Raw genomic sequence first — 26,285 nt, 5'->3', positions numbered from 1 at the left:
CTAAAACTCAGTTGGTAAGTTTTTGGTTTTTTAAAAATTGTTTAACCACATCAGTTAACAAACATGGATACATATGCTATAATGTTATTGTTTTAGTTAAATAAATTGTTTAAATTGGTATTAAGGAAATGATTGTTTTTCTCCTTCCAATAAAGAACAGCTGGAAAATTGTCCAAATATAAACCATAATTTCATATTTACCTGTCTTTGTATTTCTGATAGTATAACCAAATCAGTAATTTTTGATATACCAGAAGTGAGTGTTCTGGTTTTTGAACATTCTTTTGGAAGCCAAACGTCCAGTGGGGCTTCTGCAACTTCTGCTTGGCTGCAGAAGCATCAAACGTTATGGAAGTTGAACGGACTTCCGGAACGGATTCCGTTCAACTTCCAAGGTATGACTATATTCAGGCTTTGACATGGCAGAACGTTGTTTGATGTAGCCAGCCTACCTATACAGGCTCTGTCCTTGTCTCAGTGATAAGAGCCAAATCCCTAACAGTCCGTCACACTCTAAGCCAGGTGACCAAGCTATGGAACCTTGGTCCTGTTATGCAGATGAGGGGGTGGGGCTATGCAGATAGGTCGTGTCTCGCTTCTCAAAAGGTTTCCACCAAAGCCCCTTTCCACCTCTCTTGCCACTGCTGCCTGTTCTCCTCTCCAAGGGTGTGAGCAATGTTGAGAATCAGAGGAAGGATAATCCTGCTCCCGCCCTTGGTTTCCATTGACGTCTCCTCCTGTGCAGTGCTGGGCATTGGGTGCATAGTGAAGGGGACAGTGAATGGGCAGTGGTGGAAGTGGCAAGGAATGCAGGGTGGTGCTTGCCCAAGAGCCCTGCTTCCCTCCCCACCCCCAAAACAGTCTGGAACTGATGCTTCTGGTGGAAGCAGGTCGGGGTTTTTTGTATAGCAGGCAAAGCCAGCTGAAAGTGTTTTGTCGGTGTGTTCGCTTACAACATTCAGTTTCTGCTCAAAAGGAAAGGGCTTCTCCCTTATTGATTTTTTTGTTTTAATCCTTGCATCTGGCAGTCTCCTGGAGGAGGTATAAAGAGAGAGAAAGATAAGGTCACTTTGCTGGAAATCATGTCCCGAGGTCACTGTAAAAATGCAAGAGACGCAGCGTTACTTCTTGATAGTTGGGCTTTGAATGTGTTTTGCAGCAAGACTGTCTCCTCCACAAGTTGGGTGTTTGATAATGCACAGAGCCCTTCCGAGTGCAAAGTGTGGGTGGGGACTGTGAAACAGAAAGCGGTGCAGACTCTTGCAGCGTTTGTGGGACATGAACATCTGGGTGCTTGATGTGAGATGACGCAAATAAACCCATGCCGGTCCAGACCGTGGGTCTGCCTGTTCCAGCACTCTGCTTTCAGGCAGAGCAGGCCAGATGCCTCTGGGGGCCCCAGCTACACTATACATTTAAAGCAGCATGACACCGCTTTAAACAGTCATGGCTTCCCCCAAAGAATCCTGGGAGCTGTAGTTCATTAAGGGTGCTGGGAGTTGTGAGGTAATCCCTGTTCACCCATTCTTCATACAGAGCTGCATTTCCCAAAGTTGTATAAAAGCAAGTATCTCTTCCTAGACAATTGTAACTCTGTGAGGGGAATAGGTGTCCCCTAATGAGTCTCAGTACCCTTCGCAAACTACAAGATTCCTTGAAGGAAGCCATGTAAATTTATTAGCGATGATTGTATTGTTTTATCTTTTTTGTAATCTGCTTTGAGTTTTTCAGGTGGTATGTACATTTTAATAAATAAATAAATGCCTGTTTAACGTGGTGTGGTACTGCTTTCAATGTGCGATGCAGACCGGGGCTGGGAATTGCACAGAGAGGCAGCGTATGAGTGCAACCATCTTCCCCCGATATTCGAGGTAGCCTTTCTGCCCAGTGGCCCTTGAAAGCTTGAATTTGCCTAATCTCCCTTTAAAACAATTGAACTTGACAGCCATTGCTACCGAAATGCTTTAGCCCAGGAATGAAAGAGCCTTTTCTACCCTGGGGGCCACATATCTAAGGTGGGCATGTGCAAGAAGAAGTGAACATGGCTATACTCTCAAGCCATGTTCGTGTGGACATACAGTTCATATACATACACATTCAGATGATACCTATATACACAGTCTTGCTCACATACAGTCTCCTCCCTCCACCCAGCCAAAAAGAACCTTCGCTTTCTTTTCAACCCTGGTTGCTTGAGAGGGAAGGGGCAGTCATAACTTGGTGACAGAGCATCTAGCTGGGAATAATGGGAGCCGTTGTCCAATGACAAGACTCCCATGGAGACATAGAGGAAAGTAGAATGTTTTAGGGGTGCAATGTGGAACTTCTGTGCTACTGCTTCAAAAGAGGGGAAATCTGAAGAGAGAGCAATGAAATAGCAATGGGATTGAAGCAAGAAGGGGGACTGTTTGAGTTACGATTTTCAAACGGATGAATAGTGTGGGCTGATCCTTCCAGGTGCTGAGTGCCTTCAAGTCTCTTCATACTGGGAAGAGAGAGGAGCTCTTCCCCCTGCAGAGCTAGGCCCTTAGGGGAGCCAAGGAACACGAAGATGTTGGTTGAGGGATTTGTTTTAATGGGAAGAGCTTTCGCTCAGACACCAGTTTCTACATCCCAAATTTGTGTTACTTGAAACATAAAAGAGCGCAGGGACCCTCTGCAGCAGCAGCAGCCACAATAGTCTTATGAAACAGGATGTTTTATAGATGTGATTATATATTTTTTAATCTTTTACCTGCTTATGTGATATTCAAATAGGACTGAGTAAATCCTCATGGAAACAGGCGTACTTGTGCACAGGGCCCCCATGTCTACGTGCGGTTTCTGCTTCTTGGGCAGAGCTCATCTAAAGGCAGCTTCCGTGCCACTGTGTGGGGTGAAAAGATGGGCCCAGACGGAGCTGTGATGGCTAAGGCAACATGCATAGGTGGCATCAACCTTTTGGGATGGAGGGAACAAGCCTGGGATACTGAGCATTCCCCCAAAATGGCAACAGTTGGCAATCCCTGGCCACAGAAGGGATGACTCATTTTATTTATGAACATAAGGACAGCCTGCTGGATCAGGTCAGTGGCCCACCTAGTCCAACATCTTGTTATCACAGTGGCCAGCCAGACGCCTATGGGAAACCCACAAGTAGGAGCAGAGCCCAAGAGAACTCTCCCCATCAAGTGGTGTTCAGAAGCATTGCCATCTCCAACCATGAAGGCAGAGCATAGCTAGTAGCTGTTGATAGCCTCCTCCATGAATTTGGCCTATCCTCCTCCCAAGCCCTCCAAGTTGGTGGCTATCGCTGCCTCCAGAGAGAATAATTTCCGTAGTTTGCCATGCACCATTTTATAAACTTCTATCATTTCACCTCTTGTTCACCATTTCTCTAAATTCAGGAAGCGTGTGGTGCAGGCCCAGTGAGCGGTGTGTCCTGGGGAGAATCCAGATACAGAGGCCTAGAGGGTCTGAGGTTCCCCAGTCCTGTTTTGCCCCCTTCTGACCTGCTACCCAATCATCCTCTCTGTCTCTCACATTCCAGATCCCCTCCTTGGAGTTTTGTTACCATCTGCAGTACATGTGTTTTGAGTAGGGATAGGTGGATCAGTTTGTTTGTGATCTGTGCTCGGTTTTGCACCTGCTCATCCATAAGTCCCGCATTAATCTTCAAAGGAACCCGCATGATGATGTGTATTAAAATACACATTTTAGCTCCATGCATATGTTTTTGAATGTATTTTATTCTAAAACTACACAGTTCAGTGCTTTTATGAACAAAGAACTGTATTGCAAAATTCAGAGGAGTGTGAAAATCTGAAGAATAATGAATTGGATCAGCTTCCGTTGGAATTTCTTAAACATTCTGTTTTGGCATGTGGATTTCGTTCTTGAACATATGAAACTGCCCTGCTGAGTTACACTAGCCCAGGTACTCTTATCCAAACCTGCATTGTTTAAGGAAACACAGCTTTCTGCAGCTCTCAGCCAGGGGGTTTCTTTCGTAGCCCTACCTGGATTGAACTCAGAGCAAAGCCTATTCTCTAGTACTTGAACTTTGCCATATTAGATGCTTCAATAAATGTGCTAAGTGTCCGTTTTGCAGATAGAAGTGGTTAAGCGGGCATATATGGAGAAAGGCAATCCCACATGAAACTGTATTGATAAAAGGTGTTCTGAGCATGAACATGTGATGTTTCTGTTGCCATTGAGTAGCCAGAGCCTATGCCAGCCTTCCCATCCTGATGCCCTCCAGATGTTTTGGACTGCATCTCCCATCAGCCCCTGCCTGCACGGCTGTGTGATGCCGAGGGTTGATGAGAGAGCCCCAAAGGCTGTGTCTTCCCCAGGTTTGGGGCCTGAGTCCTGACCCTTCTTATTAGATAAATCAAGCTCTCTTTATGACGCATGCATACATCTGTCTCCTTTCCCTCAAAGGAATGGCCTCTCAAAAGTGGCCTATTACGAATGATTAGTATGTTTGATGGTTCCCATCTGTTGTCCACTGTCTCCGTGCTGCTAGAATTGTGGGATATTTTTCTGCTATTTGTTTATCAAAACGTTTCTCAACCTCTTTGCATGTCAAGTTTTAAGGATTGTGTTTTAAGGATTGTAAAATTCAATAAAGGTTTTTTAAAAACGTAGCTGTTGACCCATAGCAGAATTAAGGTTACAACAGCCCACTAAAATTAAGCACTCTCGAAGGCCCTGGAAACATAAATATGTTCTTAAGAGGCACAGCAATGCCATCAGTGTTTCAGTTTATTAGAATGCCACCTCCCCACCCACCCAAAAATGTGGCCAGAGTATCTCACAGTTTATCAAATGAACAATCAGTATAACAATTCAAAGCACATTAGGAAAAACTATAAATAAGTACCAAAAATAATAATCCATAGTGTTGTGTAAAACAATACAGATAAGCTAAGCTAACTGAATAGCTTAAATACAAAGAAGCCAATGTAACTAAATAACTGAAGCTAAACAGAATATGAAAAAGGAAACCTAGCATAGGATGCTCCACTCTGTTCCAGGTGCTGCACCAGTATCAAGTGGTTTGGTTCCGAGACTTCTCATATTCAGTATCCAAGGACCTCACCCCATCTTCCACCTGGGGTAGTTCAGACACACACACCCTGGCTTTTACTATGCAGCAGCCAGCAACTTTCCTTCCACACTCTCCCACCAAGCAACACACATCAAACCAAGCTGGGGGTTGTCATGAGTCTCAAGGTGTCTCCTGGCTCAGGAGTGGAGTGCCACGCAGTGACGGGTATGGAGGGGTAACTGGAAGATGACATGGGAGGGGCTGAGAGTGGGGTACAAAGGCTGGAGGAGGTGGATACTGTCCCCTCTCAGGATGTGGCTACCCCTGCTGGGGAAGCAGGACTCCCATCTCCCCTCTTCTGTCCTGGAGAGAGGAGAGCACTAATAGAATCCAAGGGGCAGTGGGAGGCATCAGTCCACCACTAGGGATGGAGAGTCAGAAGGGAGGGGCACACCCTGGTCACCCAGGACCCAGCTGTACCCCCATTGCTGTGAACGGGCACATCCCCTCTGATGCAATGAGCACCTGCGCATGCGCAATCTCACAAGGCCTAAGAGTCTTGTGAGTAAGCACAGCTTGGCTTGGCTTTCAAAGCTTGGCAGGTGGGTGTGTCAACCCATTGGAACAGCTTCATTGCTTCTGTGCAGTTCTCAACTCCTTGACCAGATCTTAAATTTAGACCGCTGCTGCTTGTCCAGCTAGCCTCACCTCTGCCTGTTGTCGAGGCCGAGCATAGCGGCTGCTGTGACCCATTGCCCGTTGCTGAGCCGAGATGTCTTCTCTGTGTCTATCGAGATCTCTCCCTTTTTCTCAAGTCAGTGCTTCCGTCATCTTGGTGGGAGCTAGGGCAAGGGCTGTGAAAATGGGCTCAGGGTGGTGCCTCACTTTAATGGCGACCCCGAAGTGGCAACCTCAGAATGGCATTTCACAGCAGGGATTCTCCACCCACCTACCCACAAGCCAACCACTGCCTGTACTGTGCAGCTGGAGCTTGTAAGAAGAAGACTCACCAGGATGCAACAAGGGGGGCATACAGATGTGAGGAATCTTGTGTTAGTTTTCCCGGTTATAATGCTAGTGCTTCTGTCCCATTTTCTAATGTCCTTTTCACACTGCCGTACCTGTTGTGTTATGGAACTGTGGCTTTTTGAACGCTATACCAGCATGTCATGCTAAATTTCATCCACACCGGTGGCTGTGATGTGACACAACAATGAGCATCACTGAACTGCATCACTATTCTCCCACCCCTTCCGTACAGGCCTGCTGCATGATTTCCCCCATGAAAACAGCAGGACAGAACTGCCTCTCTGATATACTGCCCCAAATTTTGTCACTTTAACTCCTGCGATTTTCTGGGTAAAGGGAGCTGCAAACAGATATTTTTTCTTTCTTTCTGGAATCAAATATCATGGGAATGAGCACGAAACAAGCACTGTATTCCGTTAATTTTCCAGAAGTGGCTTTTGCATCGTGCGAGAGCTCAACTGTAATATGGAAGTGAACAGTTAGGGAAACATTGGAGAAATGGAATAAACGGTTGTGTGAATGCAGCCGCGGTGTCTTACAGCAGGGCTGGTGCACTCTGCCTTGTAAGTTCTTTCATTGCAGGGCCTGCTCACCCCAGGCTAAGCCCCACCTCTGCCATCCAAAAGTACTTTAATAGTAGAGCCCTGCCCTGTTTGATAGCTGGCAAACGTTTTTGTCCAAATTTCCCACTTGATTTGAGTTGGATCAGCATTTGTATCAGTCATGGAAAAAACCCTAATTGGATTCATTATTCAAATTCAGGAGCGCACTGCGTATACTTCTCAATTCTCTTTCATCCCCTCATCCGTTGTTCCTGGAAGTTTGACACACACACACACATATGCATGGGGAACTTTAAAAGAGATTTCTCAGCGCAGCCTCTCTTTGGTACATTGACTTTTAAAAATATGTCTTGATTGCGTACAGCCAGCTCCCATCTTTGGCAAAAAAATAAAAAATAAAAAATTCTCATCTGCACTGAAAAATATAAAAGTATTAAATCTCGGCAGTGGAAATAGATCCAGTCATTCCTCCAGGTGCTTAATAGTTAGTGGATGTAATATCCATCAAAAGCGCTGAAGAAGTAACATGCTCCTGTGGCACTCCAGCATCAAAGTCAAAAGGTAGGAACACAGTGTTATTACAGAAATTAGAGATGGAGAAAGCCTATTATCTTGTGGGACCAGTCAGGATTGCGGTGGCTCTTAGAACGCAGTCTCTGCTCCTCTGCATCAGCCCACGCTGTCATATCTGACTCCACGCGTTCCAAAGTCTTGGGTAAGAGAATTTTCACCTTCCCAGTCCCCTTCTGCCTCTAGATATGTGCGAAAAGGAAGTAAGCAACCCCTTTATGCAAGGGCAGCCAACATGGTGCCCACCAGATGTTGGGGGAAGCCATCGCTGTTCAAAGTGGAACGATACTGGTTTAAATGTGTGGGGTGGATGAGGACTTTCTCTTAGGTATATGTGCAAGGAAAGGGAGTTTTCGACTGTCAGGGTGAAAGCGAGGCATAATTTATTCAGTGGAAGAAAGCCCCATTAAGTGCAGAGTTTGTGCATAAGGTTGGGATAATTTTAAAGTTCCTAAAGCAAGGAAATGCAAATTGAAACCATTCCTGCCCTTGGGGTGCGGGGGGCAACCAGAGAAGCCTTAACCTTGCACGGTGACACACAGGAGTGAAAGAATCCAGAGCACTTTATATCCTACCATTAATTGGATCACTACAATTAAAGGTCACAAATCAGGAAATAAGGTCATGGTTTGAAAGTAGGCAAACCCCACGCTATTACTGCCTGATAATTTCAGCCGAAGCACACATGGCACACTCACATCTTCATGTTTGTTTGACATCTGCCCTTAATTTTATCAAGGGGTCCTTTTATTTATGTAAGCAATTTGTATTCCACTCTTCAGCAGACCTCAGTGCAGATGAGCAGGGTTTGGAATACAAAAAAAAAACCCACACAAAAATCTAAGCATAAAATCACAATATAGCAATCAGTCTAAATAACTCTAGTGCCCTGCATATGGCCAGAGATATCTAGGGTGGGGAAAACTCCACTTGCGTTTCCTGGCTTTCAAGAGAATAAGTGATCCAGGGCCACTTTTTGTGGCTCCGATGTCTGGGGAGGTGGGGAGCACGTAGCAGGTACACAATCCATACCTGAGCCCTTTGCCAAAGAGGAAGGCGAGATACATCACTTTAAAATGTTTAGGTTACACCTGGCAATAGTTACGCAATAGTTACGCGCAAAATAGACTCATAGAATTTGATGGATAGGACTATGCCACATCCATAGCATATGCTTAAAGTTCTATGATACCAGAGCTTCACCTCTCCCCCACAGCCCCCAATAATTCTGTGTGGGAATGTTCAGGGTGGCAGGAGAGGATATACTGTTTATTAATATCCTTCCTAACTTGCGCTAGCAAGTTCCTTTACTTAGCAGAGTTTACATTCCCCTTCTTGTGCACAGCAGAAAACTAGTTGCAAACTCGTGTGAGTTTTAAGATAATACGCAATTCAGTCTGGCTTGTCCAGATTGAAATGTGTTCTAATATTTTCCTGGTGAGACCCCTTGAATCCCTCCTAAAAGAATAAAGACACCACAGTCTTATTCATAAGCAATAAAAAGAAAGTTTACTCATGACCAGGCAGAGCACAGTGTGATCCCTGAAGGCAGGCTTTAGGCTTAAAGTTACAAATGTATAAAAACAGGCTTACCCCATAAGGGAGATGACCTGAGGGACTGCTTGGCTGGCAGCCAGCAGTTCATTCCAGGAAGTTCACAGGACAAAAAGAAGATGGAAAAGAGGGAGAGTGGCAGCATGCCTTGGCCTTTTACCAGGTCTGGAAAGGTCACGCCCACCCACTAGTCACATGCAAGGAAGGATGCTCCAGGCCAGGAAGAACAGGAAGTTTTGACTGGCTGGACCAAACATCCCCTTGCATGCCCACTCTAGGAAAACAAGGAATGTTGTATTTGACTGCTCCCAGTGGATTGCATCCCACATTCATTAAGGGTGCTGAGAGTTGCTTTTGAGACCCCTGCTCCCCACAGAACTACAGTTCTCAAGAACAGTTTAACAATCAGTCCTTTTCCCAAGGAACTTGTAAGGCTTTTTCAATGTATGGTGCCAGTGTGACCTAACTCAGGTCCATTCATTTCAATGGCTCTGCTGTGAATATAATTTAGGTGGCTACAGCCCTGCAAATCTGAATAACTATTTGGGGAAGGGCTGCAGCTCAGTGGTAGAGCACCTGCATTGCATGCAGAAAGTCCCAGGTTCAATCCCCAATGGCATCTCCTGATAGGGCTGGAAGAGACCCCTGTCTGAAACCCAGGAGAACCTCTGCCAGTCTGTGTAGACCATGAGTAGGCAACCTAAGGCCCGTGGGCCGGATGCAGCCCAATTGCCTTCTCAATCCGGCCTGTGGACGGTCCAGGAATCAGTGTGTTCTTACATGAGTAGAATGTGTCCTTTTATTTAAAATGCATCTCTTGGTTATTTCTGGGACATAGGAATTTGTTCATCCCCCCCTCCCCAAATATAGCCTGGCCCACCACATGGTCTGAGGGACGGTGGACCGGCCCACGGCTGAAAAAGGTTGCTGACCCCTGGTGTAGACAATACTGAGCTAGATGGACATATAGTCTGAGTCACTAAAAGGCAGCTTCCTACATTCCTAAGAGCAGGCAGCTGGGTCTGGATTGCTTTTGGGTGCAAGCAGACTCATCATTCACACAGTCGCTGGTCCTTAAATCTGATGGAATCGTGCACCCTCTTCATTTATTTTGTTGGTTAGGCATGCCTCAAACTTAACGATTTGCAGGCTGCAGTAAGATTCAGAAAAGAATGTTTCATGCAAGCAGTTTGGAGCACCTTTCTTGGCCCCAGGAAAGCCCTTTGGCAATATCTTCGGTGTAGCTGTGAGCAGGCGTTGTTGGGAAAGTCTCGATAACTGATAAAACTGCTGCTGCTTCCTCGCTGGTTTCCTTGAGGCAATTCGCCTACCCTTGATCAGCACCAGGTTTGGGTTGGTTTTTTTTAGTTTTTTACTGAGCAACTCGGGGTTTCAGAGATATGAATGAGAGACTTGGGGATTTGAGAGAAGAAGGCCAGGGGCGGAACCGCTGCTTCTGTCATTCCAGTTCCACCACCTTATGAAAGTTGGGTTAACCGTTTTTGGAGACAGAGCTGAGGCCCAAACCATTTCTCATGCAGCCTGGTGTTGTTGTTGTCGTCATTATTATTATTATTATTGTCATCATCATCATTTGCCCAACTAAGGTCCCAAAACGGGTTGCATCCATTATAACACAATTACAATTACTGGGTTGCAAAAATACACATCTTAGGCATCAAATTATTATTCTTTATTTATTTATATCCCGCCTTTTTCCCAGATGAGGACTCTGGGCTGTTTTGCCCCTTCAAAATCCCTGCAAGAGTTTAGGGAAGCTTTTAATGTTTAATAGGTTATTGTATTTTAGTGTTTTGTTGGAAGCTGCCCAGAGTGGCTGGGGTATAAATAATAAATTATTATTATTATTATTATTATTATTATTATTATTATTATTATTCTAGTTCTTGGGGCACATCTCTCCAACAATACTGTGCTGCTAACCTGACTTTGCAGGTTCATTCACAGGCTGTGGTGTTTCCCCTCTTCCGTCAAGCCTTTGAGGAGAGCTTTCAAAGGCCGTGAAGCTCTTTATTTGTTGGGAAGGGAACAAGGGAACTCATTCCTGCATTGCTTAGAACACACTATTTTTCTCCCTCTCCTCACACACTCTGCTGTGGAATCTCTCAGCACAGCGCTGGAAGATAAGAGGAAATAATGCTACATTGCTCAAGCAGTCTTCTGCGGCTGTGAAATTTGTGACCGGCCACAAAGGACAGAATGAGATGATCGGGTCGAGTGGAGGAGCATTTGTTTCCACAGTCCTACAATATTTGGTCCATCCCTTGCTGGTGTGAGAGGCAGTGTGGCATATAGAAGGTTAGAGTCTCAGGCTTGGACCTTGGAAGCCAGAGTTGAAATCTCCACTTGGCTGTGAACCTCCCTGGGTGGCCTTGGACCAGTCACCATCTCTCAGCCTAAGCTACCTCACAAAGTTGTTGTGAAAAATGGAGGTGGGGGGACCACATATGCCTCCATTTTCAGCTTATTGGAGGAAAGATGGGATAGAAATGTAACAACAACAACAACAACAACAACAACAACAACAAGAAGCATGATATAGCTCTTGGGCCAGCCTTGTGTGGCTCTCAGACGACAATGGAAAAAAGCCCCCTGCGTTTCTTTTCCCTGGCTTGAGGGGGGGGGTGCGCTTTTCCTCCCACTGAGATCTTCTTTCCAGCTTGGCGATGTCCTGATTTCCTACCTCTGCTGCTTGAGCTCCACGTCTGAGCCGAAGAGCAAAGCACAATTGACAGACTCCATATCAAGTGCCGAGAAGGCCTCAGAGATCTTGTCAACTTCGCTTTGCCCTTCCTGTTGTGTCTGGGATCAAACAGCCAGAGTGTGGAGAAAAGCACAGCGGAGCAGGGGGAAAGTGGAGCGACAGAGCCATGCGAGAGCCCTGGGCTCGGGGCGCCCAGACAAATAAGAATCCAAAAGGACACCTTTCAGGGCATATTTTCCATAAATGCACAATTACGAAACAATTTGACACGGGGCAAGGGAACTGTCTACAGCATCCATTTTTAATGAATGTAAACAGATAAATTATAAATAGCACAAATATTACGGAACAGTTAAATATTAATTGCCAAAATTAATGTTCTCGGTGCTTTCTTCTCCAGATGCCGACTTAAACACTGCTGCCATTCCAGCAAACTGAGAAGCTGCTAGTAAACGTGAGCAATGTGAGCAGGCTATTGGGGTGGGGGCATGAGTGAAGGACCAGGAAGAAATGGGGTTTAGGGTTGCCTTTTCCTGACATTTCCAGGCACCCAACCCCCCTCCCCCCCCCCCGAGCTGGTGCTGGAGTTTAGGAATTCAAAGATAATATTTGCCCTACGCTTTGTCTGGCAAGTAAAATTGTGATGTCCTCAAGGGATTTTCTTGTTATAATTCTTGTATAGATAAAAGAACCTAAGAAAAGCCTGCTGGATAAGGCCAATGGGCGATCTCATCCAGCATCCATGTTTCACAAGAGCACTGACTCCTCCTGCAATTTCCAGCAGCTGATATTCTGAAGCATCCCCTGTCTTCGACTGTGGAGGCTAGTAGCTATTGGTAGCCATAAATGTCGAAGTGGTGCAGCTGCACAGCCAGCACAAAATATTTTTCCACTCTCAATATAGCATGACTTTAGAGGTGTGACACAACAGCCTCAGGGCTATATCAGATTGGGGGGGCGGGGTATATACCTGTCTGAGCACACACTGATTCATTGCTCGGCACCCTTAAAACAGTCACCAGCTAACTGCTTGAACATAAGAAAAATTTGCATTACTTCTGAGTAAGGCCTGCCCCAAATGCAAATCAGCTTCCAGAGACACTTACCAAGTAATAAAACTTCACCTCTCTCACTTTCGTTGCGTGGTGCTGTTAATATAACTGCTGAGATCACATTGTAATGAGTGGGATATAAATTCCCAAAATAAACAACATAAAATTAAAATCTTTGCACACTGGCAAGTCAAGTTGAAGACACGTGTGCAATCTCTCTCAGTTTGGCATAATTGCTCTGCAGTTATTGTCTACTTAATTTATCCCAAATTTGTTAGTCCGGTAGGGACCTGGGGGCTAGGCCATGAATTCTTGCCCCCAGTTACTAGGAATCTTTTTCAGGCCCATCTCTGGCCCCAGAGGTTCCAAGCAGGCATTTGACCCCACATTTTAAATTAACACCTTCACAACTGTAAGGGCTTAAGACTTTGGATTTTAACATCAAAAGCGATATTGGATTCTACTCTGTTCTTGGCCAGTTGTTCTGTTCTACTCTGTTCTTGACCTTATATAGCCATGATCAGATAAATTGAGCTTCAGGAAATAGGGTTTATTGTGTGTGTTTTACCCATTGCTAGTTAGAGAACAGGGGCTGTATCATCCAACCCTTTCAGATCAAACAGTCATGTAAAGATTCCCTTTTCCTACTAACTATCTCCATAGCATTGAAGGCATACAATTCCACACGGCCACATGTGGTTTTCCTAAATCTTACACTCTATAGCTACAGTAAGTTGCTTTTTTGGCAGCTGAGGCTGTCTGGATTTGATTTTACATCTATATTCTGCTGGCTACTTTGCAGTTGCAAGCGTTATCATATATTCCAACAACCTGCAACCTAGTTTACATAGACAAAATGTTTGCCATAAATAATAAAGTCCATTGTTTGTGGCAGAATTTAAACCCATCAAATAACTTGCAATTTTGTATCCGAAATACTTTGCCTCTTCAATCATCCCACTCAAGAAGTGCATATTAAGAAAGGGAATACTTTGTCCTCTGTTCTAGTCATTTGCAAACTGCTTCCACTTTTCATAATGGTTGCTTATTATGTTTGCCGTTTTATATCCTGGATGGAATTTGGCCAAAGGTGTCTATTTAAACACCAAAAGGAGCATGCCCAGCCAATCTACTGAATAGGAATGTACAACATTTCCCCATATGTTCGTTAACTCAACTTCGGCTGTAATTATTGGTCACATTTTTTTTGGATGACCTCTCTATGGAGAAGCACAAACCTGATTGGCAACTGAGGCAATATGAGAAAGAAGAGAAGTCCCTGATGGATCCTGCCAGTTTATTTTGTTATAAAAACCCATGATTAGTGGTAAAAGTTCAACCGTGGTTCTCTTTTGTCTTCAGATATTCAGGAGGACAGGAAGAAATAAGGGGTTCCAGGGGTGACTGCAGAATCTGCAATGCAAGATACAACCACAGCATCTCTCACCAATGCTTGTCAGAATACCTTCAGTAGGATGCTGGCTACCACTGAAGGCAAATCTGTTCCACTCCTAAACAGCTCTTACCATAGCATTGACGTTTCACCAAAATTCGCTTCTCTCAGATTTCTTTCTACTGGCAGTCCTGCCCTGCAGAGCAAGACAAGACTGCGGGATCAGGCAAAAGGGCTATCTAGTCCAGCATCCTGTTCTTGCAGTGTCCGTCTAGATGCCCAGGGGAAACCTCGAGGTTTCAAGCACAAGGGCCCTCCTGCCATTTCCAGCAACTGGTATTCAGAAGCATTGCTGCTTCCAGCCATGGAACCATTGTGGCTGAAAGCCATTGATAACCTTCTCCTCCATATATTTGTCCAATTCTGCCTTTAGTTGGGAGTGGCTGGGTGGGGAAACCCAGCCAGATGGGCAGGGTATAAATTAAATAATAATAATAATAATAATAATAATAATAATAATAATAATAATAAAAAATAGCAGCCAGGACCCACCATTGGGCTTTGGGCCACCTTCAATTGGGCCTCAGTGCTCCTGCCTGCCCAAGGCCTGCTCTTCACTTGCCTGCCCTTTAGCTGCACCAGATGGGACCAGTTCCAGGAAAGGCATCGTCTTGTATGCTGAGCAAAGGTGGCCAGGAGAGACATAAATATTCCGGGAGCGAGGGGGTGAGAAGGGAAAGAAGGTCTTCCCCAGGAGAAAGGGCTGGAGGATGTATTGGAAAAAAATAGAAAGTGACCCAGAAGGATATTATTTAACAATTACTAATACTATGTAGTTGAGTTTGACCAAACTGTGGGAGGCAGGGGAAGACAGGAGTGCCTGGCGTGCTCTGGTCCATGGGGTCACAAAGAGTCGGACATGACTAAACGCCCAACAAAAACAATACTATATAGTAATAATAAGCTGATATTTAAAAATATAATAAACAAATTGGGAAGAGGAAGAAGGAAGGGGATAAAAGCAGAATGCTCTTGTAGGAGAAAGAAGTGAATGTAAAAGAAGGAGGGATGCAAGAAGCTTAATAAGTTTCTTTCATAAGGGATAGGTTGTCTGTTGAGTGTGAAAAGGAGAAGGGGAGAAGAAATTACAGGCAATGGGGGAAAATACTTTGGAGAGACATGTGGAGCTGGGAAGGGGAAAGTATGATTTAACAATTTCCAAAGGTGGATAGGATACCAAATGAAAATGGTGTCAGTCAGTGACAGCTGATTGTGCCCAACGCTGCCTCCACCTGCCGCCATTTTGAAACTGCCTCTTCCTCAACATTTATGATAGGCGGGCCTCAAGTGGGTGGAGAAGCTCTCTTTCAATGGTATTGGATACCCTGGGCAGTTTGTGTCATCCGTCAATTTGGAAAACATTCCCCGTGCATTCCCTGTGCTGCCAGGTGGGAGCTCACTGGACACAGTGCCCTTTCATAGCAAAAGAATGAACCATATCTCCACACACGGAACACGCAGCATTTCAAAGAGAAGGCTAGACCAGAAGAATCTGTGGCACCTCCTTTTCTCGGTGCAGGAATCCTCCCTCTCACCTGGAACAGTGCAATGCAGGCACAAACAAGGCTGCTGTGTTTGCTGATGATGGGGAAGGGTTTGTGGGAAGTGCATCGGCTCTAGTACGTTGCAGGTGACAAAAACAGGTGCCCTTGTGTGTTTGCAGTAACTCTTTACTCTCACACAATGTGACTCACTGCCTAACACTTCCCATGCCAACTAGGAAGAGCCTCACATCCAGATTACCATGCTCACTTGTTGCTGATGCCTGACAGGTTTTTCCTAGTTTCTTATTGTAATGGTGTTCATATAGATGTTCTTGGGGGACGCAGGGTGGGTCAGTTATTGGGAATTAGCTTCTGATCACCTCACCTCCAAGCAGATACTGCAGGACTGGAAAAGGTTGAAAAAAGGGCAACCAACATGATCAAGTGGGTGGGGGGCAACTGCCCCATGAGGAAATGTTTCTGTTTTGGGACTTTTTGCTTTAGAGAGAAGGCAAGTAAGAAGTTTGTAAAATTAGACATGGCATGGAGAAAGTGGATATAGACCCCCCACCCCTTGCAGAGGGCATGTACTGAAGCTGAATATTGGAAGATTCAGGACAGGAAAAGTTCTCTTTTTTTCACTCAGTGCACAGTTAAACTATGGAACTCACTCCCGCAGGAGGCATTAATAGACACCAGCTTGAATGGGTTTAAGAGGGTGGAACAAATTCATGGAGGAAAGGACTATCTATGCCTACTAACTTGTTACTGAGGATTGTTAAAGGTTTTGGAAATAACTGATCACAGATATGGGGGTTGAAGTGAGGATGACTGAGCTCACCTGCGTGGAATTTCTGGGCATCCGTGGCTTTAATACTGAGTTAGCAGGGATCTGGGGCAGGGCATTCTCAGTGGTGGCGCTGTATCGTTAGAGTTCCCCTTTCATCTTTGCGGTGGGCTTCATTTCTACTTAGGTTGTGTTTCGATCAACCCTAACTTTCTTGTTCCACTGCCAAGCTTTGGCTTGATTTTTTTTTCTTCTGGTTCTTCTGTGTTTTGAGAATATTTTGATTGCAATGTTCTTAATCCTAATTTACTTTGAAAGTCGCCGGGTGAGAGCTCGGCCCTAAAAGGCAGGACTAAAAATAATAATAATTTAGAAATAAGTAGACAGAATACTTTTGTTTTACTCAGTTCTAGCTAAGCCGGTCTGGATGTGGTCAGTGCCTGGGTGGGAGACTGCCTGAGAACCCCCTGGGGTCCATGCTGGAAGAAAGGTAGGAAAGTGTAAGAAAACGTAAGAAAATAACTAAATAAAAAAAATAAGTTTCCTGTCCACCCAATAATGAATTGACTGGAAAGCTTTCAGCCATTAGTCCTTGCAGAAGGTAAATCTTGTCACTTTCTGAGTGTCTTTGGCCATGGTTTTTGGGGGGCAGGAGTTCGACAGAACTGAGTTCCTTTACCCTTTTTAATTAAATAATAATTATTATTATTTTGTCTGGGGAGCTAGAACAGATATAAACCCAGTCCCTGAGCAAAAATCCACCTATAGTCGTAATCAATAAAGTTGTGGCCATTTCTAAAGCAGATCATTGTCTGCTTGAGTTTATTAATCACATCTTACATTTAGCCACTGCCCAGCAGGTGGGGAGTGGCACTGCGACTGGGCCCGCAATAAACAAGCAAACTTGATGGTGAGTTTCCCCCACCTTTTTTTTCCAGAAATAAAAACAACAACACTGGCCTTGCCCCATTTCAGGCTGTGTGCAGTTGGTTGCCTTGAAGAAAAATCAGGAGGAAGGAAACATCTGGAGATGCATGGCAAAAGGAGGCAGGAAAAGGCAGGCACAGAACACCAGCAAAACAGCTCGCCCACATTCATAATTAAAGTCGTAACTTTATGGGAGTCCCAGCAAACATCTAATCTACTTTCATCACTACTGTAAATGTTCTTGAAAGCTACAGCATTGCTCAATTAATTCAGTACAAGATTGAGCACAAGCCTTATCAGTGTATCCCCCACTAATTGATTCCAGTTTTAACCAAAAGGAAGAAAGAGTCAGTGTAATTCCAGTTCCAGTCGTGCCCAGATGCAGTTAACCCTTTCCTGACTCCCAAGATCTAAGGCAGTGGTTCTCAAACTTTTTTCTCTGGGCTACACTTTCAAAATAAAGAATTACTTGCACCACACTTTTTTTTTATTGGTAAGAAATACATTGGAAAACTCATAGTAGTTGCTTGATTTATAACATAGAAAGTAGAAAACAATGCACATGAATCACGCTCAAAATATAATTATAAACGAGCCTCTGACATACATACCTTTACGTATGTATATAAATTCAGTGCAAGATATGAGGTTCCACACTGAAATGTTTAAATGTTTCTTTGATTGTCTTTGAATCTTCCCTCCACGCTTGCCATCCTCTCTTGCCGCACCCTTTGAGAACCACTGATCTAAGAGGAGGCTGGAGTTCTGTCTTCAGGTTGCTAAAACAACAGAGAAGAGTCTTTGGGTATGCAGAGTACCGTATTTTTCGCTCTATAAGACGCACCAGACCACAAGACGCACCTAGTTTTTGGAGGAGGAAAACAAGAAAAAAAATATTCTGAATCTCAGAAGCCAGAATAGCAAGAGGGATTGTTGCGCAGTGAAAGCAGCAATCCCTCTTGCTGTTCTGGCTTCTGGGATAGCTGTGCAGCCTGCATTCGCTCCATAAGACGCACACACATTTCCCCTTACTTTTTAGGAGGGAAAAAGTCTTATATTGCAAAAAATAGGTACTTCTCGGATATTTCTGAATGTGAAGATCATTTGTTGGTTAAGTTCTTTACCTAAAAAATAATGCTGTTTGGTTTGGTTTGGTTTGGTTTGGTTTGGTTTGGTTTGGTTTGGTTTGGTTTGGTTTGGTTTTGACAATGTCATCCCGAGTCAGCAGAGCAATAGACCTATGGCCTAAGGGCTTCCCCTGAGCTGAGAATCAGACAGAAAGCAAACGATCTTGAGAAAATAAGGATGACTCCAGAAACATTCTCCATAGGCAGCGCATCAAGCACTGGTGACATAATCCTCGTCTTGAAACCTGCTTGCGCATGCTGGGAACTCCAACGTTCCTGGGGTTGGGAGTGCAAGTCACGGGCAAGCCATCCACACAAGCTGTTGTGACGGAAGGCTGCCTTGCCAAGTGTGGAGCTGCCCACATTCCAGGGTGCCATAGCAATTGCTGACGCCGGCTTGTGTAAGAAGAGAAATTGCCACCGAGCTGCAGAATGGCTGTAGCTCAGTGGCAGAGCAACCGCTTTGTATGCAGAACCTTCCAGGTTCAATCCCCGACATCTTCAGGTAGGGCTGGGAGAGAATCTCATCTGGGACTCTGGAGAACCACAATTCTGAGCTGGGCGAACTCGTACCTGTGTTCCATGTAGCATGTGAATGTGCCTGACATTCTATACAGGCAGCAAACATTTTCTGTGTGGGCTACCATGCACATAAGCCCGCCCCATTCTGCCATCTTCCAGGTCCAAAAGTACCTATGCATTTGCGGTCACACATCAATTAGGAACAAAATAGTCACTACCTGTATTCCTAAACTGAGTTGCTTTATTTGATACCATTTCATAATAGCTGTGGCTTAGTGGTTGTGGTGGTGAGGAGAGGGAAGGGAAGCAGGAGAGAAACAGACTGTGCACTGGGATTTACAAATACATATTGGACAAGTACCTAATTAAATCAAATGCCAAACAATTCCAAGTACGTGTCACCTGCCTCGGTTCTGGGGTGGTGGATCCGTAAACAAGACAGGGAGTGACCAGCCACAAAGGGTGGGTTCCAGAGAAGGGTGGGACCTTCCGTTGGCGTTCAGCAGGGAATTGTGTGAGCTCCAGCAACTTCAGCTATCTCTGTAATTAATCCAGAAGAGAGTAGATGGCACACTAATGAAATCTGCAGATGATTACTAAATTAGAAGGAACTGGAAACACCAGATTTAGGAGCGATAGTGGAAAGAAAATTATACATGAAGTGGGAGACCAGCGCAACATCAAAAAGAGCCTTTTCCGATCTGGGCCATGCAGGGAAGCAGGCAGCTGCCTGTCCCCAAACTACCCGAGTGGAAAAATCACACCCAAACTCTAGCGATTCTGGTGGGACCTTTGTGGTTCCTGAGAGATGCAAACAAATTAGGAGGGGAAAGAGAAGGAGCTAGAGGGATTCCTTCTGCAAGGAAGGCAGTGTAGTCTGAGAAGAGGGCTCTTTTTAGGATTCAAAGCACGCTTTGCAACAGCGCGACTGACAGGAGAGGATGACAGATTCTTTGAGGGTGTGCTTTTGCCAAAGTGAATACTTTGGGGCTGTCTGGGTCATGGCTGTGGTGCAGAATTCGGCGCCCAGGTTGCTCACTGGGACATGAAGGTTTGAGCATATTGTGCTGATCCTGACCCAACTGCTCTGGCTGCCAGTTAGTTTCTGGGCCTAATTCAAAGTGCTGGTTTTTACCTATAAAGCCTTAAACAGCTCAAGACCTCAAGGACCGCCTCTCTCCATATGAACTGCCCCAGACTCTGGGATCATCAGCTGAGACTCCTCTTTGGGTGCCTCTCTCACGAGAGGTCTGGAGGGTGGCAGGCCATTTCTGCAGTGGCTCCCCATTTGTGGAATGCTTTCCCCAGGAAGGCTCTCCTGGCACCTTCATTACAGGCAAAAACATTTCTCTTCAACCAGGCATTTGGCTGATTTAATATTCTGTGGTGTTTTAAATGTGTCTGTGGAAGGCGGGTATTGTTTTATTTTTGTTTTATTATAATATTTTATGGTTTTAATTTGTATTTTTATATCGTGAATTGCCCTGTGATCTTACTACCACTACTAGGTAAAGCTAAAAGACCCCTGACCATTAGGTCCAGTCATGGACGACTCTGGGGTTGTGGCGCTCATCTCGCTTTACTGGCCGAGGGAGCCAGCGTTTGTCCACAGACAGTTTTCAGGTCATGTGGCCAGCATGACTAAGCTGCTTCTGGCGAAACCAGAGCAGTGTACGGAAATACCATTTACCTTCTCGCCACAGCATACTACTACTAAAAATAATAATCATAATTTTGTGGGTAATGGGCGGCCTTCCCCTTGTGGGAAATTTGGGTTAATCTTTGGGGTTACCCTAATAATGAACTCACCATAATAAAGATAGTGTTGGTTAAATGGGGGAGTGTGCTATACACAGTTTACTGTGCATTGTGAACTCTATTTCTGTCAGCTCCTGTCTTGGAGTTTGAGGTTGGACTAAGCCACCCTTGGCTAACCTAGTGCCCCTCAGGCATTTGGGACTATAATTCTCATCAGGTCCAGCATCCAAAATATCTGAAAGGAACCCTGATGGCAAAGGGTGGGCCAGGTGACCATAAAAGAGCCTTCTGAGATTCAGCAACAGATCTGCTAAACTACTGTCTTAAGATTCTGTGATTCTCGCAAGATCATGTGACCTTCTACTCCCATTTTGTGCCCACCCCTTTTCCTTTTTCTCCCCCTCCCAGAATAAGCCGTCTGTTTAATGGCACGGAACCTATTGTGTTGGACAGTTTAAAACAACATTATTTCATTGATCGAGATGGTGAAATTTTCAGATACATCTTAAGCTTCTTAAGAACGTCGAAACTGCTGCTCCCAGAAGACTTTAAGGTAAGACAGGCCAGAAACCTGTAATCAGTTTGTTCTCTTATTAAGCCATTTATTTCAGAGTGAGTTTGTATTCTCTGGTGTACTTTCGTCCACTATGCTGAGGCTGGAAAAACGCTGCCTGCATGGATCTGTGGTCTTCTCCCCTTTCCATCCCTTTCAGTTTTGGGAACTAACTGTGGTTTACTCTCGGTATGCACCAGTGTTTAGGTTAGTCGTAGTTAGCTGTAAACCAGATTAGAACAGGGTTTCCAAACATAGTTAGGAAACTGGGGGGTTTTGTCTGCACATGACCCAGATGTTGCTGGTGTTATTGTTAAAGGGACTGCTTTGCCAAGCCCGACTTATGTTCGGTTTCCTTGGGTCTGATGTTGTTGGAGCAACAGGAACTTGCATGCTCTGGCAGAGGGTGCCCTTTCTGTTCATTAAGGTGCTTGTCGGATGCTAGGCTGCAGATGCAACAGCTTAAGAAACAGGCCCACTAGTTGTCATAGATACCAGAAAGGGAAAGGGGACTGGCAAAGCCCCAGGCAGGATCAGTTTTTCTAAGCCAATTTTACTTCCTCATTTTTAGCTTATTTATCAGGATCTAACAACAATTAAGAAGAAGCACCATAGCTGGCTACATACTACCTTTTTTTCGTGGTTTTGCTTTGATGGAATTCAGAATGTGCGTAGCCTGATCTAGAACCAACTTCAAATCAGCTAGAAAGGTCTTGGTGATTAATGCCTCTGTGTAAAAAAAACCCCCCAGTGAATTGATATTACATCTGGATTTTTCTGTTTGACAAGTGCCACTAAGCCTCTCACATTCCCTGTCACACACAATGCTCCATCCATACAAATTCCAGTACAAGAATCCCATGAAATCTTTTTTTTCTTTCCCCCAAATACTCAGACATGGGTTGGAAAATATATTGTCCTCTGGTATGTTTTGCTAGCTCGTTGCAAAGCAGGAACTGTGTAATTATTTCATCATTGTGAATGAATCTGACAGAGGCAAGCAATTGTGCTTTTCCAATTGTGCCAGTAGATTCATAAACGTGAATGGCAAATTCAGAATTCCTCATACTTTTGGAAATACACTTCTCAATATTAGCTGACATATCAACTATTCTTCTGCAAATTGTCTCGTCAAACAAAAAGAATTTCCATAACTTGTCATTCAGCATCATCACCAAACAATTCTTTCCACAATCAAGCTGCAGGCAAGCTTAATCAATTTTTCAGCTATTACTGTTATGTAGTTTTGTCTGTTGAGCAATCAAGTCAGCCACTTGGTAAGATATAATTTACATCTTATCTGAGACTTTTACTCATTTAAAAAAAAAATATTAATATGGTCGTTGGCATTTCTGCTGTTCCAAAGGCCTTTCAAACTATTGATGAAATATTTGCCAGATTTCCATGTTTTAACAACAGATGTATTTTCATGTTGTTTGGGGCCATATTGGAATTGGAAAGCTTCTCACCACAGATCAAACACATAGGCTGAGGGACATTTTCATGTGAAACTGGGACTCTGATAGCTCTCCACATATTGTCGACCAACTTTTTTTTGGGAGGTTTGCTTGGGCCTACTACTGGTGTTGAATTAAACAAGTCTTCTCCAGCACTCTGTTTGAACGGCAGTTCTGGATCACAACTAGGGTTGTCCTCAGTATCACTTGATGTTCTTGCTCTCATTTTGAAAAGGTACCTATCCATATTCTGCAAATAATTTTTTCCCCTTTTGATACTGTACTATCTTATGCTACGCTGTGCTACATTGAAATGTTTAAATGTTTCCTTGATTGTCCTTGAATCTTCCTGCCCCACCAATGTGACATACGGCACCCTTTGAGAACCACTGTCCTAGAGAGATGGTATCTGCAGTAGGATCATACAGAAAGCAGTTATCCATTGGATATATAAGGAGTGAGGCAATCGTTGAGGCATCAAGGTCCCAGTCTATGCCAGCACTTTGAATCCAGCCCAGTAGCTAATTGGCAGCCAGTAGTTTCTGAAACATTAGAGAGTTAAACAATACAAAAAGAGAACATGCGGTTATACCTTAGAGGTGGTGGAAAGTTTATATCCAGCTAGTCAGGCCAATAATACTCCCCCTCCAGCACCCTGGACAGCTTTCCCAAGAACACTGGGAGAGGGGGAGAATGAGAGACCTTCCTCCTTGCCTCTTAACTGCAGAGTGACCTGAGGGCTGCTACTGCTGCTCCCACCACCAGCCCAGATGGGTAAGGGGCTTTTACAGAGGAGAGGCTTTGTGGGGAATCGGAGGAGCTGAGGTTGCTGAAAGGGAGAAGAAGGTGAGTGTGGGACTTCCAAAGTCAGATAAGTCCCCCCTCCCCATAAAAAAAAAACTCAGCTATTTTTCATTGTTTTGGAAGTCACCTGTCTCCACACAGAATTGGGTTGCTCCAGGCAGGGAGCCAAGCTGCACGGTTATGTGCTGGTTCCCTGTGGCTCTGATGATCCATATGAGTTTGTTTGTTTGTTTGTTTGTTTGTTTGTTGCATTTATACCCCACCTTTTTCTCCAAGGAGTGCAAGGTGGCTTACATGCTTCATCAGAAACATACCCCAATTAATCCTCACCACGATCCTGTGAGGTAGTTTAGGCTGAGAAGTGGCGACTGCCCCCCAAGGTCACCCAGTGACCTTCATAGCCGAATGAGGATTTGAACCCTGGTCTCCAAGATCCTAGTCTGGCACTCTTAACCACTACACCACACTGGCTCTATTTTAGAAATCTGCCTGCACTTAGAAGTTCAGGAGAGAATTAAAAAACGCTGAGACCAGAGGGCTGCAGAAGTATTTTTGTGCTGGCTGGGAGGCAGAACGGTGCAAACCACACAGGAAGTTGTCGATCCTCAGATTTCGGCAGGACCGTTTCCAAATATATACTTTGAGAATTTCTGCCTCTGAGGATTGCAATTTTTAAGTGTTGTTTTCAGGCTGAGCTACGGAGGCAGCTGCATATGTGTTCCTAGCTAGCGAGTCTCTATTATCGCATCTGACTGGTGTGTTTACAGTGAATATTAACTACAGTTCCAGTTGCTAATAAGATGAGACTTGAAAGTGCTCTACCTTTGACAGCCTCCCCCCACCCCTTGAGAGCACCTTTCCCTAATATCTAATACAGTTTTCATGGGCTTGTGAATTGTAAATACAGCAGCAATTACTGGCTCAGGGGTCCTTCCTGTCGCTCACTGCTGTCGCTCCATTGAGTCAGAGGAGTGCAAAGTTATTTCATGTAGCAAGCAGAAGGTATGGGATGCAGGCTTGGCTCTACAGGCTTCCTCTGTCCCCCACCCCCTGCAATTCACCTAGCATGTGTCAGTCACTCTATATGTTCTGAGACCCAGGCACAAGTACCTGCCTGCCTGTGCAGAAAGAGTATTGTTAAGTGCCATCCCAACCACCAAGTTGTAAGAGGCTCCAGGAGTTCCAAGCACTTTCCCCAGGGGTTGGTTTCCTTGGAACGAAGGTCAGTGGAGACTGTGGTTTCTTTAGGATGCATGGTTTTATTTCCACATATATATATAACCTATGCATTGGATGGAGAGGCTGACATCATTGAAACCCCAACAGATCTTGCTTCTCCATTTGATTTCCAGAGAAGCCCCAAAGCTCAGCTTAGGCCTACCACAGAACAGGATATGTCTCTGTGCCTCCAGCATCCAGCTTTCTACTCTCACACACAACAACTTATCTAGCTATTGTTCTTCTACAGGCCAGCCGGGTGGGGAAGGCCCAACCCTTTATTTCTCTGACAACAGAACTCACTTAAGATGCAGAAGTTGGGTACTTAGCTTGACATAAGAAGAGCCTGCTGGATCAGGCCAATGGCCCATCTAGTCTAGCATCCTGTTCTCACAGTGACCAATTAGATGATTAGGACCGGAGCGCAAGAGCACTCTCCTTTCCTGTGGTTTCCAGCAACTGGTATTCAGAAGCATTGCTGCCTCCAACCGTGGAGGCAGAGCATAGCCATCATGGGGGGTAGCCACTGATAGCCTTCTCCATGAATTTGTCTAATCCTCTTTTAATGCCATCTAGGTTGGTGGCCATCGCTGCCTCCTGGGGGAAATGAGTTCCATAGTTTAGCTATTCACTGCATGAAGAAATAGACGGGTTTGACCAGTCCAACAGGTTCCCTCTTATACATTCTAGCCTCAGAGATACAGGATTGCAGGTTTGGAAGGGACCCAGGGTTTCATCCAGGCTGATCCCCCACCCCAATTGATAATGTCTCCTCTGAAAAAGAAGGTCTGTCCCGGATCTACAAACGCCCACAGAACAGCTTCCCTGTGGAGATTGCATGATGCCTCCAGGTACATTTGCCCTCACACATGGACATCCTAGGAGTCCAAGACAAATGAATATGGAGCTGCCATACTCTTGTGGGGCTTCCATTCATTTCAGAGAACATACTGGTGCATCCAGCCCAATTGGGCCACCCTTAGTAGCCCCCATTATCTGTTGCTCAAAGCAGCTGTTTTTCTTAGCCTCTTGCACAGGGATGTCTCTGGGCAGTTAGCCCAATCCCAAGAGCAACCTAGAGCCACAGGAGTCCCATAGCTCACACTAAGGACTGGTGGATGTCTGCATATTACAGTGGCCAAATCTGCCTGGCCACCCTCTTGTATTCAGGATTCAGTCATTTTTAGTGTAACTGATGGAGCAAGCCTGGGCATCTGTTTCTTACACAAGATCCATTCCAGTTTTCATCTGTACATGAGAGGGCTTAAATTTGGGGCAGGGGGAGGTGGCAGCCAAGGTCTCCAGGTGCCTTGATACTTGTGCCTGTTGAGTGTGAAGGAATATCTTTGCAGGGTTCCTTAGCTGCACTAAGAAACCCTGCACAGACCTCTGTGCTAAACACAGGAAGGGGTAAAGCAAGAACATATCTCAGCCAAGAGCCATATTCAGGGGAGCACCATTGGCACTGCTGAGAAGGCTGGAATGGAGGGGCTCCGGATGCCTGTAGCAGCTGATAGAGCTACTACAGCCAAGCAGAGGCTTCTGTGAATGTGTACTTTGTATGCAGACTCCTGAACATTGTTAATGTTAGCAGCCACTGAACACATCTCAGCCAGTTGGACTCTGTTAGTCGATGGAGTCTGTGGGTTGCCATTTGCCCCTTGCAGAGA

General features: G+C 45.0%; 1 protein-coding gene across 4 annotated transcripts in view; it reads left to right on the top strand.

Annotated features, from left to right (window-relative positions):
• The window catches only part of KCTD15 (potassium channel tetramerization domain containing 15), a 66,121-nt gene that overhangs the window by 23,530 nt on the left and 16,306 nt on the right, over positions 1 to 26,285 (top strand). For all 4 annotated transcript variants that reach the window (XR_014567221.1, XR_014567222.1, XM_083751223.1 and 1 more), the window contains exon 3: positions 20,992 to 21,136. Coding sequence is in view for 2 of the 4 variants with exons in the window: in XM_083751223.1 (XP_083607349.1) it covers positions 20,992 to 21,136 (145 nt within the window). In the remaining 2 variants the exon portion in view is untranslated. The remainder of the gene's footprint in view (positions 1 to 20,991; positions 21,137 to 26,285) is intronic.

Source organism: Podarcis gaigeae, assembly GCF_964106915.1.
Source record: "Podarcis gaigeae genome assembly, chromosome: 8".
NCBI lineage: Eukaryota > Metazoa > Chordata > Lepidosauria > Squamata > Lacertidae > Podarcis > Podarcis gaigeae.
This window is presented reverse-complemented; position numbering and strand designations above follow the sequence as displayed.